This window comes from Mytilus galloprovincialis, chromosome 7, assembly GCF_965363235.1.
Source record: "Mytilus galloprovincialis chromosome 7, xbMytGall1.hap1.1, whole genome shotgun sequence".
In the NCBI taxonomy this organism is placed as follows: Eukaryota; Metazoa; Mollusca; class Bivalvia; order Mytilida; family Mytilidae; genus Mytilus; species Mytilus galloprovincialis.
Genome location: NC_134844.1, coordinates 41,388,172 through 41,407,080, shown reverse-complemented (window position 1 = coordinate 41,407,080; position 18,909 = coordinate 41,388,172). Strand labels below are relative to the sequence as shown.

Sequence of the window (18,909 nt, the reverse complement as noted above, 5' to 3'; positions counted from 1 at the left end):
ATCTACAAAGTTTCATGAAATTCTGTTGTGTGGTTTCAGAGGAGTTGCGATGACAAACTGTAGCAGAAGTACATTGAAGCAAATAAGTTCAAAGGAGCATAACTCCTAGAAAGAAAAAAAAAATCGTAATTTCCTGTCGATATGCACATCTACGTAGTATGTGCTTATTATCAACAAAGTTTCATGAAATTCTGTTGTATGGTTTCAGAGAAGTTGCGTTGACGATCTGTTGCAGTAGTACATTAAAGCAAACAAGTTCAAAGGGGACGTAACTCCTGGAAAAAAAATTGAATCGTAATTTCCTGTCGATATGCACATCTACGTAGTATGTCCTTATTATCTACAAAGTTTCATGAAATTCTGTTGTGTGGTTTCAGAGGAGTTGCGATGACAAACTGTTGCAGTAGTACATTAAAGCAAATAAGTTCAAAGGTGCACAACTCCTACAAAAAAAATTGAATCGTAATTTCCTGTCGATATGCACATCTACATATTATGTCCTTATTATCTAAAAAGTTTTCGTGAAATTCTGTTGTGTGGTTTGAGAGGAGTTGCGATGACAAATTGTTGCAGTAGTACATTAAAGTAAATAAGTTCAAAGGGGCGTAACTCCTAGAAAAAAATTTAATCGCAATTTCCCGTTGATATGCACAACTAAATAGTATGTCCTTATTATCTGAAAAGGTTTCGTGAAATTCTGTTGTGTGGTTTGAGAGGAGTTGCGATGACAAACTGTTGCAGTAGTACATTAAAGTAAATAAGTTCAAAGGGGCATAACTCCTAGAAAAAAAATTGAATCGCAATTTCCCGTCGATATGCACAACTACATAGTATGTCCTTATTATCTGAAAAGGTTTCGTGAAATTCTGTTGTGTGGTTTGAGAGGAGTTGCGATGACAAGAAACAGGACTGACGGACGGACTGACGGAAGGACGGGTCAAAAACATTATACCCTCCGCAACCCGTTGCGGGGGGTACAATAAAAGTGCGATGTAATTGCTCTGTGGACAGCAATATAACCCTAACCGATTGATATTTCCAATGAAAACTTTAAGTTTTAACTTGCATTGACTTTTGATAAAAGTATTGAGTAAAATAATTTTACATTGAAGCATTCAAAGAAGCAGACTGAAGCATTTCCCTATTCAAACATTGCATATCTAACACTAAAGTGCCATGTAAATTAACTATGCAGAATGCAGCAACTACATTTACATGCATTTTTTTCTGAATGATTATTATAATATGTATGCTAAAGCATTTGATATACGAAACCATCGCATCTGTGAATGAATAAGTTTGCATTATAAGGCCTAAGAGTAAGAACTTAGAAACATGGACATCTAACTTACACTAATAAGAACTGGAAATGTGCTTCCCATTTAATAAATATTTAACTATTTTCTACTTGACATAATCAATTAACTAAGTTCATCACATGCAGTTGACAAAATATGGGAATTTTAGAGAAAAACTTAGGTAATATTTAGAATTACACCTAATGAATCAAGACTGAAGTACCTAAATTACAATTACAATTTTTTATTGGGGGTCACAGTGAATTAAAAAAGAACACAAGTGAACATGAAAGAGAGAAAGAATTGACTTGACAGAAAGTGAATTTGGAACATGAAGATGAAAAGTGTGGGATAGTTTCGATTTGGACATTTGAAAACATAATTTGGAAGGAATGGACTTGGTCAATATTGACTGTAAGACATTGAAGAATTGATCATTACTGATGATCATCTGGCTGTAAGGTCAAGGTTAGAAGAACATATATGTTAAGACATGTATCCATGGCAACAGGCTCTATCTAAATGTTTACCTCCTCTTCACCCCGTCGTCTACGTGAGCGTGTACTTGTTACTTCCTGTTAATGAACACACATGAAGACACACAATGAACATGAATATGAAACAAACAATAAATGAACCAGTTTTTACGTTTTAGCAAATATTGGGCTGTTCCATTTAAACATTTTTATTTAGCTGGGACTAGATGGCAAAAGCCTCCTTTGCCAAAACCACTTTTGAATCACAAAAGAATTTTTCTGATGGGGCAGTATCCAAACAAAACACTGCACAAAAACAGAAAAACATAAAAAAGAGAAAAAAAATTTGCTTTAAAAGGGGAGATAACTTAGATATTTTGTAATGAGTAGTAAACTTATCAAGATTAACTGTTTTGTAATGGTGTATAGCAGGAAAAATGAGAAATGAATTAAAAAATCTCTTCATCACTTAACTTTCTGAAAACATTTGATACAAACTACTTGCTCAAACTTTTCAAAACTTTATCATTTTTTTGCAATTTTAAAACTGTTTCATCCTCACAAATATGGGTATTTGCACAACCTGTAGCTTGACAAAAATCAAAGTCCCCTATACTTTTTTATATATGTTTTCAAGAGAGTACAACATAACAACAATTTCACAATAGTATGGAAAGAAAGAACAATCATTTTATTTCATACAGTCCTATACTACCTAAACATTTGATCAAAATAAACTTATATCAATTTAAAACTTTTTCAAAAGTAAAATGAAATGTCAATTATGATGATGACGTGGAATAATATATTTTGACACCTAATATTTAATCTGATTTGCTATAGTTTAAACATATTTTATTGTTCAAAAAAGACAAATGGATTAGACACAAGTTTTTCAACTTAGTAACGTCTTCTCCAATGCTTTGTAATGTTTGTGTTTTATATTGACTTCAACCTGTTCCTGACAATATACTACTTGAACTTGTATTATTTTATATTAGATAAATAAAGGGACCATAAAAAGGTCTGCAAGTTTACAATGATATCTTACTTCTGTGGCTGATGTGTCGATGTCGTCCTCTGTGCCACGCCTTCTTCGGCTTCGGCGTGAGGAAGTGTCTTCTGCTGGCGTTTCTGTCTCACCAGATCTAAAAAAAAACATGAAGGTTATAAAATTAAACTTTTGTTAAGAATTTCATTCCAATCATTAAGTGATATTATTTATTTGTTTCAATTCACAGCAAACAATTTGTTATTTCTTTATGTACCGGGTAAACATGCGAAAGATGGTCCAATATTCAGTCACTGCATTTTTTTTTAAATCTCACTATCAAAAATCAAATTAAAATTCAATTTTGTATGCTTTAGTCAGCTATTAATCTAGTAGTTAATTTTCTTAATTTTAAAAATAGACAGATCTATATGTCTCAATTGACACAAACAAAATGGTCAAATAGATTTCGCCAACTATAACAAATAGTATATGACAGCACTGCAAGTCACTTAGTCTATTTGCATAAAGTGGTGATTTTATAATATAATCATCAGCTGGAAAATGTTTTACTGATTGAAATGACTAAAACGTACATAATTGTCCAAGAGGATGCTATTTTAAACAAGGGGAAAATAAAACTGTAGTAAGACTGATGGTTGGAAGTCTGATGCATGAAAAACTAGAATGTCATAAAACATGCAATGATTACATAACAATTCACACATTGTGTAGGTGTAATCTTTTTCATTCTGATCGATTCTCCTCTCTGTAATACACTAAATGCCACATGTTTTCATTTGTAAAATTGGTAGAGTTTTCTACTTTTGTTTCCTGTGATATATCTTACCCTTTACAAGTGTACACATAGTCTCAGAAAACATATAATAACAATGTATTAATACACTACAACATCAAGTCTTGCCTTAATCTTTGTTCTCGACGTTCCTTGCGACGACGTTCTAATTCATCTTCTCCATTTATTGTACTAAAACCGGCAGCTCTGAATTAGTGGTGAAAAAAGACACACTGTTAAATCAAAACTCAAACAAGACATTCTAAAGGAATGGAAATTATAATCAAATCAAATCATGGAAGCTACAAGCTAACAAACTTAATGTTAGAAGGGAGATAACTCTAACTTATTTACAGAAATTTAGGTAAACTTGTAGTTTCCATATAAATCATATCTTATAAATTTCAGTTGTGAATTCAAGTCATGAGAATTTTCACTTTTTTTAATATAATTTCTAAATGCATATTTCTTAATTATTGCATCATTTCTTGAACACAATATAATCCTATATGACTTTTTATTCACAACTGAAATACTGTAAACAGAAATTTTGTAATTAATCCACTCTAGAAAATTTCCATGCAAAAAGAAAAAGGCTGTAATTCAAACCTTATCATACACCATTTAGTTTCTTTTCAATCGGTTTAGTATGAGATCAAATAACACACATAAAAATAAAAGATATAAATAATATAACAATTTACAGTCACATTATAATATTTGCAAATGATAATGATTATTATATTTAGTTGTCTTATGTTCTTTTGTTGGGTTTGTTTTTGTTTGTTTTTTTTGGGGGGGGAGGGGGAGGGTAGTACATATTAATGGTATTCCTTTCAACTATAAGTAAATAATCTGACATTTTTGGGGTCATAACATTTCAATTAATTTGCAGGATATCTATTAATACTGAAAAATATTTCCCCACATTTATTTGTTATTATCTACATTATTGTTTTGTAATTCTTAAATGATATGATCTTGATAGAATATTGGTAGGGGATTAAATGATTCTTACTATCTGACACAAATGTCTGACATGTTATATATATACTTTAACTGCAGAATAAATTTTGTGGTTTAGTGTTGAAATGGTAAATGAATACAAACAAGGATTTATGTTGGCATGTTCGAAACATGTACCACCTGTTTTAATTATAGGGCAGAATATTCTACAAAACACACTCAATCTTAAATCAAAAATTTGTGTGTAGGAGGACACTCACAATTTTAACAATGTTATGTGTAAATATTTGCTATCTTAATTCAAAACTTGTGATATACTATATACTATGCTATCATTAGTTTGTTTATTCTCTAGTTTTTGCCACAATCACTACACACACATTAACTGATGGTATTTTATCAAACAGAATGCATGATCAGCAGAATAATCTTGTCTAGAATATTGGCATGAGTCCAAGCCTGTTTGTCTGCTCACGATTTCTCCATGATGATTCTATTTGCATCATTGCTATATTACATCCCAATAACACTATTCTCAGGTCCTCAGTACTAATAACAATATATCAGATCATATTTCTGGGCAAATTAGCTATCACTGCATATGTTTCTCGTTTCCATGGTAACAAAAATTCCACACTTATAAATAGACACAGGTTATATCCTTTTTTGTCACAAATCAATGGTATACACATAATATCTCCTGGAGTAAACAACATGGTTATGATGAATTGATGTTGTCATAACATGCCAATTATACAAGGCAAATTTTTAATAAATCCTGCAGCATAGTAAATATCCACAAGTTTTTAAAATTATCATTTATATCTTATATTTTCTGATTAAGAAAGAGATAATTCTGTTAATGATAGCATAGTATATAACAAGTTTATTATGTTTCGAAGAATCGCTGATACTTAAAACATGACATAAACCTATGAAACTTGACTGAAAAAAAAATATTATCGACCTTATTACTTGGAATATTTGCATAAAATCAATTTCAAATGTCTACTGTTTCCTCTAAATTTATTTTAATGAAAATTTTACCATTCCTACTGAGCTTATAATCAATTTAATCATTAAAACATGCATGCAGATTTTAAATATCTTATACAAGTAGTAACTACATAAGAAAACAAACAAACCACTGATAACAAAAAATAATAATACATAAATAAAAACCTACCATAACTTGCAAAAAGTATTATAAAATAGAATATTTAAAAAAAAACATAAAACATTTAATATGAACAAGACCCTTGACAAATGTGTTGTGAAAGTAGGGCTGGTCTTAAGTCACCCAAAGAGACAACAATAAAGAAGACAAAACAAAGCACCATTGAAGCATTATCATGCTAATAAGATTCTATAGCTTTATTAAATCAGACCAAAGTAAGAAATGAAACTAGACCTGACCAAAGGAATGTTAGTCTGTTGTATTTAAATTTGAAAGTCATACCCTTGGTCAACAGCATGACTGAATATAAACATAAAATACTGTCTACACAGGGTCCAATGCCTTCTCATTCATTTCACAGAAAATAATAGAAATATAAGACTGTGATGTATTGACTTAATATACTGTCAAATATTACATTTATATCAAATAAAAGGATGGGGTGTGAGGAGTAATATACATGACGATAGCATGTCTATCAAATACAACATTTGTGTCAGTTTCTTTCCATTTAAAATGTTTAAAACCATTAAAAGTGTTAAAAATGTTATTTAAAAGAAATTAAATAACAAAATAAGTAAGACTGCAATTCTGATGACAGCTAAAGTTATGTGGACAGGTAGTATTTATAGTGCCCCTATTATAAGTTAACTTTCATTCACTGAGTGAGTCCAACCGCCAATATTTTACAAATAGAAACATGGAAAGAAAAATCTATGAAAAAAAAAGAAATTTAGAGCTAATGACAAAGTCATCTACTAAGTTTCATTTAGAATTACTATAGCTATTAAAGTTTCTATTTAGATATCAGTAGGAATAATGAACTCTTATATACCTCAAACTTAAATGTAGTCCATAATATTCTTCAGCCTGGACTATTCTAATATAAAATATGGAACTAAAACGGAATTATAACTAAAGTGAACATCAACATAGAGACATGCAATGGATAGGTCATAGTTCAAGTTATACCATGATCAATTGTGTGGTCATGATTGTCCAGAAACTGCAATTTATCATTGTGAGCTGGTTAAGATAAGCCTGCTTCTTTTAACAGCTGTACAACATTTTTCATATCTTCAGTATATTCACACAGCAAAATCACTTTTATCATACTGAAAAATGCTTAAAGTCTTGCAAAAATGAGGTACCGTTGGGACAATCTTGTAAGAATTTTTCTTTTTTTTAAATGAAAAAGACATGTCTAGTGTTCATTTTTCAAATCATCAGGCAATTCTGTCTAATTTGTTTATCATATGCCATTATGAAAACCCGTAAAATGATTTATGAAAGTGCATTAAGAGTGTTTTTAGTGGCAGCTTAGAATTGAAAGAAAACATGAAAGACAAGTAAAGAAGTTTGTTGTAAACCTAATTTCAGTTAATCAAAAAGATTTATTTCTTTGCACTTCAAATTACGTAACCCAGAAGCCAGAGAAGGAGAGATTTCTAGGTTTGAAGTGGACGGGAAGAGATCAACTTCCTGTACATCTAGGAAAATTAATTTATAAATTACTGTCATGATCAAGTTTCTGTGTATGCATCTCCTTAATGTAGGGTGCACCAAGGCCAAATTACTAGATTAACACAGGTGTAAACTTTACCATAGAACTACAGACTATCTTATAACAAACATGCATTATGAACATGATGAATATAACCAACTGCATATGTTTTAAGATTCAAAAGAGAGTAATGCATGGGAACACCCTTCTGCCTAATCATTAATTGTACTTTTGTTATAGAGGGAAATCCTATTTTACTATCCTCCTACATATCACGACCTTGAAAATCATCTTGCTTAAAAATAACTTTCTAATATTCGTTAAACCAATAAATAGGTATAATATGCAGTTCAATATTGACAAATATAAAATTTGTACTTTTGTTATGCAAGATGCAAATCTTTTATTAAATTGAGATGGATTAGTAATCTGTTGCTGTTTCGTCTTAAATAATCAAAACTTTGAGTTTCTAGCTATGATAGAATAATGATGGAATAAAAATTGAAGAAACAGTGATTATATACACTCTGAATTTAAATTGGAAGATGAATTTTTTTTTAAAGAGAAGCTCATTCATTATTTGTAAAAATGAAATTGATGATGGATGTCATTTCTTTCTGACCTGTTATTTAACTTAGAATATCCCAGAACTGCTATCTTAATATTCTATTACTGTTTTTAATAATTTTAACAACTTTACAAATATAAACTTTTATTAGTTTAAATATTTCTAAATGTTTTAAATACATTATAGCTGTAAATTATCATGACCTACATTCTCTGAAGGCGGTCCTCTCGCTCCTTCTGTTTCTTTTCGTTCAAAGGATCATCTAAACCAGGGGAGGTAAGTGAACTTTTTACATCTAGCCTGCACATGCAAAAAACATAACCATGCAAAAACAACAGGATAAACAAAGGAAATCATGCAAAATCATAAAACTACATGAGTTATTATATCTATAACATATTACAGATCAATATACAGATTCACTTTAACGTACATTTAGGGTTGAGCAAATTGTATCTAGGGTTATGTTTTTATGTTTTTCATCATATTTCGCGTTGTTCTATAAACATACCAAGTTTTTTTTATCTGAATATGTCAACTGAAGCCTGTTTCTGTCTTTTAAAAGTACATTAGTTTTTAATATTTATCTGTCTTTTAAAAGTACATTAGTTTTTAATATTTATGTATTGACTTACAGGGTTATATGAATATATATATATATATATATAACTCGTCTAAACATCAACCCAACAATGTTAGATCTGTAAATTTGCTTTCGCAAATTTTTGGTTCTTCCCTCGCCGGGATTCGAACCCATGCTACTGTGATATCGTGACACCAAATCGCCTGCACTGCAGCCGTCCCGCTAGACCACACGACCACCTGGGCTCTCAATAAAAAGAGCTTTCGCTGGCCGTGTGTTACCTTTCCTCGTCAGTTTTAATCTAGCGGCGTACATGTAGCCAATGGAAAAAAATATTTCAAGGTAAGGAATAATCTGAGCCCAATGCATTGTTTTCCATGACACCTAAATTTAGTCCTGTTTAACTCTGTAATTCACTTTAGAATAATTTTTGTCTCATGGATTGATCTTAGGTTCTATAATAACATAGGCGGATCCAGGGGGGGCCCTGGCCCCCCTTTCGTGGGAAAAATTTGGTTGATTATATAGGGAATCACTGATGCATGACTGGAGTGGGGCCCCCCTTAGGAAAAGTTCTGGATCCGCCACTGAATAACATAGATGTAAAACATAAACATTCAAATCTATTGGTCCTAGCATAGATGTTGTAAACTTTTGCTGAAGTTGTTAACACAATTTCATTTACTTGGATTATTTACACTATATATGCAACTCTTCACTTTTCTACAATTTTAACCCTCTTAATAAATTGCCATTTGACATGTTTGTTATTTATATTCTTCAGATAGTAACATGTACATGCCTGTCTGGCAGGGTTCATCTGACCTTGACAATATTTTAATTGTTGGTCAATGTTAAGTTTTTGTGGGTAGTCTGTTTCTCATATTTTTTTCAGTTGTTTTAAGTTCTTAAAACAAAATGGTTTATATCTCAGATACCCAATACGTTAACCTTCAACATCATTGAAAAGATGTGCACCAGAATGGTGCATTAAACCTGCTATTGATTCAGATCATTAATATTCACTAGTCTTAAAACAAAGCAAAAGATAACAAGCAACAGGGATCAATGGTTTTATGCAAGAAAACTTGATGTTTGTGCAATTCAGGCATTATAAATTTTTTAATTATTATGTTTCTAACATTGTCTAATGATCATTATTTCTTTATCCTATAGGGTTCTCAAACATTCAATTACTGCAGGTATTTAACAGTGGTGAATTGAGGGGAGAAGGAGGTGGGGTTAAAAGGAAGTAGCCCACTTTGATTGGAAAATACATAATTTCTAGCATCAAATTGATCAATTTGGAATTTAGAACTTTCTTTGCTATTGCATGTGCATGATTTAGTATTGTACTTTTAAGCACAATATAAAATTGAGGCTTAAGACTTTTTTCTTATACTAAATTAATGGGCAAATTTCAATGAAGTTACTTGTTTATGGTGGTACTACATTGTATAAACAAACATGGACAGAAGATGCTGAGAGGAGTATACACCAGAAAGTTATAAATATAACATATCAAACTGACACATACAAAATCAGCAGGAAGATGCCTTATAAATGTGTATTGCTCTATCGACATGATCAATCAAAGGAATACACTAATACAGCAAGAATGTTATGCAATTCAAAAGTCAAGGTTATTTGAAAATAGAAACAAATTCTAAATTTGAAATTTACCAGATTAAAAAAGTGATGATAAAAGAGTTCTTAATTTTAGAATGGGAATCAAAAAATAGAAACTTTTGTAGTAAAGCAAGCTTTCTTTTAAGATGTCTGCAAGACACAAAGTACTTAATTTGCTTTCAATAATAATAAAAGAAGTTTTCAATAGTAATTAAGGATGGCTTAAAATAAGTAAAAGAGTCTCTGAGTGTAAAACAATTAATTTTTATATAGTTTTAATGCATGTATCTGAAATCCAAACAAACTTTTGATCAAGCCGATATCTTTAATGCAAAATTGCTCATAAAGCATATTTAATAATTTTTATATCTTACTGAATTATACTTTAGTTTAAACATTTTTTTTTTTTCAGTACCAGTAATTATAATGCAAAATAAAGCCTACCTTAATCCAGATCGGATGCGAAACTGAGAAACAACAATATCTTACTTACTGTTCATTTCTTCCCCCTTTAACTAATTAATAATGACAACAAACACAACAAATAAATCTCAGAAAGGGGGAGAGACAAGGGGAAAAACTTATATCCGCGGGCGTATAACTTCAATTATCATTTAAATTTATCGAAGACATGGATTTATCATATTTTTGGTTGCAGTAAATTTACTACAAGTTTTAATGATATTTTTTTCTGTTTTATTATTAATTTTTTGGTGAAAATTTCCCTTTGGAACCCCTGAGATACAAAATGGAAATTGTGCATTTCCTATTACAGGTATCAAACTTGTCAAAAGGTATTGTTTCTAGAGTTTTGATTGGCTAATCTTTCTGTTGACAAGGATACAAGATCTGTCAAGGCAGCAATGTTTGAGACTACTGATTGGCTGTTTCATGAAAAGACAAGGCTATAGCTAACTCAAAACATATCGTGTATATTTTTTACGTCAAAAACGTGCCAAAGCATTTGCATTTAGCATTATAGTGTTTTGTCTGACAACAGAAATTTCTACACGCTGCATTCATTTTTGTGTTTGACACAAGTTCAAGTTCATTTATATCTACGCACAAACCCCAAAATCTATAAGTGCAAGTCATTTAAGTCTACATGCATATACCCTATCAAACTGAACCTTAACATTTAAGCTTGAACAAAATGATCATTTTTGCAATTACTATAAAACACAAAGTCATATTCATGTTATTGGCAAGTTGACAAAAAAATGTCTTATCGATAAAATGATTCGACTTTTGTACATTCTTATCATCTAATGATCTTTTTGAAGGGTGAAGGTAGGGCAATGGGACACTGGGGAAAGGTAGACAGTAGAACAGAGAAAGTTGTGGCAGAAAGGAACAAATAAAGAAAGAACAGAAAGAGAAGACTAAAGACAAAAAGGTTTTTTTTGCATTGTCAAATTCCCTATTCTAAAATTCATGTTTGCATGGTTTTTATGTAATGCTTTCAAGCTTTGAAACTGATAAAGACTTGATTATAAACTATTCACAATACTCTTTTATTAAATAATTGTGTGTTATAAACTCTGGGGTTAAAAATACCATGGTGAAAGAAATTTGTAACTTTATAGCTCTGAGTGGCTTAAAACGTTTCTAGGGGTAAGAAGGTTTATTGCATTTATTTTACATTCACAATTATATCAAACTAAAATTTTGCAACTTCGTCTTGGACAATAAATATGAACCATAGGCAGATCCAGGGGGGGGGGGCCTGGGGGCCCAGCCCCCGTTTTGTGGGAGAAATTTGGTTGATTATATAGGGAATCATTGAAGCATGACTGGAGCGGGCCCCCCCTTAGGTCAGTCAGCGGACCCCCTCTTAGGAAAAGTTCTGGATCCGCCACTGTATTTATCACCTGATTATTTTAAACATCAATCACCTCCTAAGGATATATGCATCTGGAAGTAAACATGCTAAATGGTGTATGAATGGACCAAAAGTGTTTGCAATAACCTTATATCTTTTGCACGTTAGAAATATTTACCTACTTTTTTAAAAAAAATTTTGGTTTTTATTCTTATGGATATTACATTTTGAAGAAATTCTAAATTTTGCTTTTTTCTAATTATAGCGATCAATGCTTTTTATAAAATGATACTGCTATTGGTTTAAGAACTTACCAAGAAGTCTTTTATTTCCAAACTATTCACCTCAAGGTAAGTAAACTTACTATTGTCTACAGTTGTTAAAAGTCAGGTGGAAACATGCAAATTAACATAATTCTGACAAATGACAATGTTTCCCATGGACAGGTATAACAAATTTACAAGTCTCGTTAAATTACTAAATTAGTTTAACATGGAGACATACATCAGATTTAATATTTTAACAAATCTTCTACATTTAATCATATATGGAAGAATTTTTAAAAGTAGTTAAAATAAATGGGAATGTGTCCATTGGACACAGATTATGCTCGGCTTGCATATAAAGTTATAAAGAGACATAGTTTAATAAGATGGTAAAAGGGATGCTACCCAAATTCGAATTTGACTTTTATTTTGTAGTTAAGTTTCAGAACATTTGGTCAAAAGTTAGAGAATAGAAACCAATTTAAGGACATACAGATGGACAAGGGTAAAACTTAATGCCCACTCTGTTATGGCAGGGGCATAAAAATTAAGGTCTTAAAAGTCAACAAATACAAACATCATGGCTGTAATTTCTAGAGACAGGCAAAATGAAATATAATGACTGTTGATATTGTTTCTTCTGTCTTATGTGTGTTGACAGAATAGGTATAAACAGTCATAATTTCCCCTTTGATTGTCACATTTTTAAAGTTTTTTAAATATCAGTGTTCTACTTGCAAAGAAGTTTATCAAACTGTATCATACAAAACAGGCTTCTGCTGACAATGACATTAACACATTCAAAACAAACTATTCAAATATTTTTCTCATTATTTTCTGAAAGCAAGATTTCAAATGAGTTAAACCCTTTCATGCTCCATGTGATATATTTTTTAATGTTTGTTTGAAATCTGTGAAACCAAATCAACAAGAGACAAAGTCATACTGAGCATTAAAGTCAAGTTTAAGAATGTAAGGGTAGACATGGTAGACAGTTGCTATATCTGGTGACATTTGGTTTTAAAACCTACATGTAAACTATTATGAGCTATGAATTTTTCAGCTTTTATCTGAACACAGTAAATATATAGAAACACTTTATAAAAAAACTTCACTAATTTTGAAATTTGTATCTATGACAGAAGAGTCCATTTCTTTTAAGTGTCTGCCTTTTCAAGATACATAACACAACAATTGTTAGTGGGTCATAAATTATATTGAAACAAACTACAGGAGTAGGAAAAGGGGGGACTACAGCATACAACAACAAGTTCATCTGACTTACTCTTCTTCTTGTTGACGCCTACGACGACGGGCCTCACGTCTTTCTTCTAAAGAGCTCATGATGATATGTATGCGATAAAACTATAATCCACTAAAAACGAAAAAGTTCCTGCAAGAAAAAAATGATGGAATTAATCACAAATATTGAAACAACAAGCCATAGATGTTTGAGGCTCCCGCAGGGTCAAAAATGACCTGCGACCTCTGGGCTTTTTAGAGGAGACTTCCGACTTTTGAAGGCCTTCTAAAAACGACCTGCGACCTGTAAAATTTGGAAAAAACGACCTCCGACCGACTTCCGTCCTCTGTGTTGGGAAAAAACGACCTGCGACCTGTACATTTCCCTTAATAACGACCTCTCGACGAATTTAAAAGCAACCTTGCGACCTGAGAGGGTACCCTGTGGGAGCCTCATGTTTATTTTCAGGACCTATTGTGGATTCATTATCTTTCATAGGATACCAATTATCCAAAATTTTCTGTATACAGCTGAACCAAGAATTCAAAATTTTAAGGTACAAAGTACAAACTTTTGTAAAACCATGAAATAAAATATCCACAAAATGTATTTTTCTGTAATCCACAACAAAATTGGTACAAAAAAAAACAACAAATGAATCCACGGTAATCTTTAACTTGATAAGCATCCACACAATAAAACATAAACAAAACAATAATAAATCCTGCTGAATTGACCAAATTGACCAATAGCTTTAATCATGTTAAGTAATAAGATGAAAGTCTAATATGACCATTTTATCAATCTTGCTACAAGTTTACAAATGACAAAATGGCCCTCTTTTTTAGGACTTGAAGTCTTTCATGTCTTTGGTTTAGTAGTTTGCAGTTGTTTTATGTGATTCTGAACATTTCTGTTATTAAGAATTTATTGAATATATAAATGCACATTTTTACCCATATGGGTTGAAGGCATACATACATGTAAATCAACATAATAATTTTACAATATATCATCACAAGAACAAAACATTATATACATATATGTATCTATCATGCAGTTGTTGAGTCCACCCTCCTCAGTGACCATGACTTTTTAACAAATGATAGTATACTGCATAATTGATGGACAAGAAAGACATAAAACCAATTTATCCAAATTATCAATATTATCTATATTGGAATAGATATTTCTAACTTTCTGCAAAAATTAAGAGAATTGGGTTTGATCTTTTATTGTTTCTATTATTATCTATGCAAAACATTTATAGACTGGAATTAAGCTGCATTTTTATGCACCTGTACGAAGTCAGGAGCCTGTTCATTACCTGTCGTTTTATATATTGATTAGATCATAGGTTTTTCAGTTAGAATTGTTTTACACTGGTAACATTGGGGCCCAATTTATAGCTTGCTGTTTTGTGCGGCCAAGTCGATGTGTTGAAGGTTGTTCTTTGACCTATTTTAACATGTTAAATTGTTAACTTTTTATATATTGAGACTTGGATGGAACTCATACCACATGTTTTTTTTATTTATATGGGAAAGTTTAAGATCTTTCTGTCTGATTGAGGAATACATATTTTATTCCTAATTACCTCAATGTGACAGGAACACTAATGTAAATGTCATGTGTGTCATGCATTTTGCATAATCAAATTTATTAATATATATATCTATTTTTGGCAAGCAGGTTGTAGATATGTGACCTGTCTAAAAGTGTCACATAGTAGTTGCGTCAAACATGCTAAACACGTCTCAGAGCATAAACAGCTCTGTTCTAATTATATTGCTGTTTGTTGTTGTGATAAAAAAAAATGCATGACAACAAAATGTTATGATCAAATTGAAAGAGGAATTGTTGTAAACTCTCAGGGGTGAGCGCTATACCTCCCCCCCCCCCCCCCCCCCCCCCCAACTTTAGAAAAAAAACTTGCAACAAAAGCATATTTTTCAATTGGTAGAAATACTTTATCCCCATACACCATACAAAGTTGTGCAAACAACCCAAAAATACTTGTAGTAGTACAAATGTAATAATAATCCCCTAATAGTCAAACAATACTTTTAACAAATGATTGGCAGGGTATATGGATTGTTTTTGGAATATATGTTGAGATTAGGTCTTTTTTGTTACCTTTCTTTGGCATGTATTCCATTGATTGTAATCATGGGTAATATAATGTAACTTTTTTATATCAAGGAGTTTTTGATACTGAATCACTAGTTGTCATAGTCATTAAACAAATTTGTAAGAATAGTTGTTGACTGACATCTAGCTGTTACACATATTGTTCAGGCAAATAAAAATGATAAGACTTAACAGATGAGATATCAGTCAAAGTATTTATCAAAGCAGTGCAGATTTTATGTCTTGTCAGTTCTAAAAGAGAATATTCCTACTTATTTACATTATTACTATAGAATACTTAATTATTCCTGGAGAGTAGTGATCTCTAATAAACAAGGGAGATAATTGAACAAGCACACTCTTTAACATTATATTATCTAAATGCCTGGCTGATTATAAGTTGAACAAGCACACTCTGTAACATTATACTATCTAAATGCCTGGCTGATTATAAGTTGAACAAGCACACTCTGTAACATTATACTATCTAAATGCCTGGCTGATTATAAGTTGAACAAGCACACTCTTTAACATTATACTATCTAAATGCCTGGCTGATCATAAGTTGAACAAGCACACTCTTTAACATTATACTATCTAAATGCCTGGCTGATCATAAGTTGAACAAGCACACTCTTTAACATTATACTATCTAAATGCCTGGCTGATTATAAGTTGAACAAGCACACTCTGTAACATTATACTATCTAAATGCCTGGCTGATCATAAGTTGAAGAAGCACACTCTTTAACATTATACTATCTTAATGCCTGGCTGATCATAAGTTGAACAAGCACACTCTTTAACATATATTATCTAAATGCCTGGCTGATCATAGGTTGAACAAGCACACTCTTTAACATATATTATCTAAATGCCTGGTTGATCATAAGTTGAACAAGCACACTCTTTAACATATACTATCTAAATGCCTGGCTGATCATAAGTTGAAGAAGCACACTCTTTCATATTATACTATCTAAATGCCTGGCTGATCATAAGTTGAACAAGCACACTCTTTAACATTATACTATCTAAATGCCTGGCTGATCATAAGTTGAACAAGCACACTCTTTAACATTATACTATCTAAATGCCTGGCTGCTCATAAGTTGAACAAGCACACTCTTTAACATATACTATCTAAATGCCTGGCTGATCATAAGTTGAACAAGCACACTCTTTAACATATACTATCTAAATGCCTGGCTGATCATAAGTTGAACAAGCACACTCTTTAACATATACTATCTAAATGCCTGGCTGATCATAAGTTGAACAAGCACACTCTTTAACATATACTATCTAAATGCCTGGCTGATTATAAGTTGAAGAAGCACACTCTTTAACATTATACTATCTTAATGCCTGGCTGATTATAAGTTGAAGAAGCACACTCTGTAACATTATACTATCTAAATGCCTGGCTGATTATAAGTTGAAGAAGCACACTCTTTAACATTATACTATCTTAATGCCTGGCTAATTATAAGTTGAAGAAGCACACTCTGTAACATTATACTATCTTAATGCCTGGCTGATTATAAGTTGAACAAGCACACTCTGTAACATTATACTATCTAAATGCCTGGCTGATTATAAGTTGAACAAGCACACTCTGTAACATTATACTATCTAAATGCCTGGCTGATTATAAGTTGAACAAGCACACTCTTTAACATTATACTATCTAAATGCCTGGCTGATCATAAGTTGAACAAGCACACTCTTTAACATTATACTATCTAAATGCCTGGCTGATCATAAGTTGAACAAGCACACTCTTTAACATTATACTATCTAAATGCCTGGCTGATTATAAGTTGAACAAGCACACTCTGTAACATTATACTATCTAAATGCCTGGCTGATCATAAGTTGAAGAAGCACACTCTTTAACATTATACTATCTTAATGCCTGGCTGATCATAAGTTGAACAAGCACACTCTTTAACATATATTATCTAAATGCCTGGCTGATCATAGGTTGAACAAGCACACTCTTTAACATATATTATCTAAATGCCTGGTTGATCATAAGTTGAACAAGCACACTCTTTAACATATACTATCTAAATGCCTGGCTGATTATAAGTTGAACAAGCACACTCTTTCATATTATACTATCTAAATGCCTGGCTGATCATAAGTTGAACAAGCACACTCTTTAACATTATACTATCTAAATGCCTGGCTGCTCATAAGTTGAACAAGCACACTCTTTAACATATACTATCTAAATGCCTGGCTGATCATAAGTTGAACAAGCACACTCTTTAACATATACTATCTAAATGCCTGGCTGATCATAAGTTGAACAAGCACACTCTTTAACATATACTATCTAAATGCCTGGCTGATCATAAGTTGAAGAAGCACACTCTTTCATATTATACTATCTAAATGCCTGGCTGATCATAAGTTGAACAAGCACACTCTTTAACATATACTATCTAAATGCCTGGCTGATCATAAGTTGTATATTCTTTATCACTCATCAAAGAAATCTATGAAGATATAGTTTAATCTTAGTCTGAGGGTGGGGAATCTTAATGTTTCCCCTTAAGAATTTCATCAAGTAGCTTTTTATAAGTTTGCTCCTTGAGCTGAAAATAAACATCGTTGAAACCATTTATACTCAATAAATGTTTTTTTTTTTTTTAAAGATTAAGGCTAACATAGACACCATACATTGCCATGTGATAGCCATATAAAATGGTTGTCCTAGCTATACAAAATTTGGACAACCTTGTATCTGGACCCTTTTTTCTCTGAGATCACCTCTTAATATACTTACAGAATTCAAGTATCTTTCACTCTCAAGAGGAACAACCCCAGTAATAATTTTCTGATTTCCTATTTTCATTTTTTTTTATTTTTAAGCTTGGTATTTTAAAAGAGGCAGATTTAGGGAGGGGCTTCATACATGATTAATGCAGACTTTTTTACAAGTAAAACTCAAAACACTGGCTTGCCAGGGGTCCCCCCATAGGCGGATCCAGGGGGGGGGGGCCCTGGGGGGCCCGCCCCCCCCCTTTTGTGGGAAAAATTTGGTTGATTATATAGGGAATCATTGAAGCATGACTGGAGCGGGCCCCCCCTTAGGTCAGTCAGCGGGCCCCCCCTTAGGAAAAGTTCTGGATCCGCCACTGGGTCCCCCTTTTTTAAAAATAATCCTAGATCAGCACCTGGATACAATTATAAAAATGATAAAAAAGTCACATTATGTAATTAACCAGTGGTGAAAAAACAGACAGACTTATCTAACCACATAAGTAAATAAAGATCAGAAACTAACAATGTGTCATAATTATTACTCAGAACTTCATTAATTGGGAATGTCTGTTAATTAGATACAGATGGTAATAATATCTAATAAACCACTGCTCCTAGTGTGATATTACTGGTGCCCTGCTGGTTTTGATTATCTACTGATTACCAATACAAATCACATATGTAA

The 18,909-nt window shown here is 31.9% G+C and overlaps 1 protein-coding gene across 13 annotated transcripts in view; it reads right to left on the bottom strand.

Moving 5' to 3' along the window:
• Positions 1-18,909, bottom strand: part of LOC143083006 (uncharacterized) — a 58,342-nt gene that overhangs the window by 13,304 nt on the left and 26,129 nt on the right. For 6 of the 13 annotated variants that reach the window (XM_076259116.1, XM_076259103.1, XM_076259107.1 and 3 more), the window contains 5 exons: positions 13,362-13,469; positions 7,984-8,076; positions 3,691-3,768; positions 2,826-2,922; positions 1,829-1,873 (listed from right to left, as the gene is read on the bottom strand). In XM_076259116.1, coding sequence (XP_076115231.1) covers positions 1,829-1,873; positions 2,826-2,922; positions 3,691-3,768; positions 7,984-8,076; positions 13,362-13,420 — 372 coding nt within the window. In that variant the 5' untranslated portion in view covers positions 13,421-13,469. The remainder of the gene's footprint in view (positions 1-1,828; positions 1,874-2,825; positions 2,923-3,690; positions 3,769-7,983; positions 8,077-13,361; positions 13,470-18,909) is intronic. The other 7 variants (XM_076259109.1, XM_076259110.1, XM_076259111.1 and 4 more) reach the window with 4 other exon arrangements.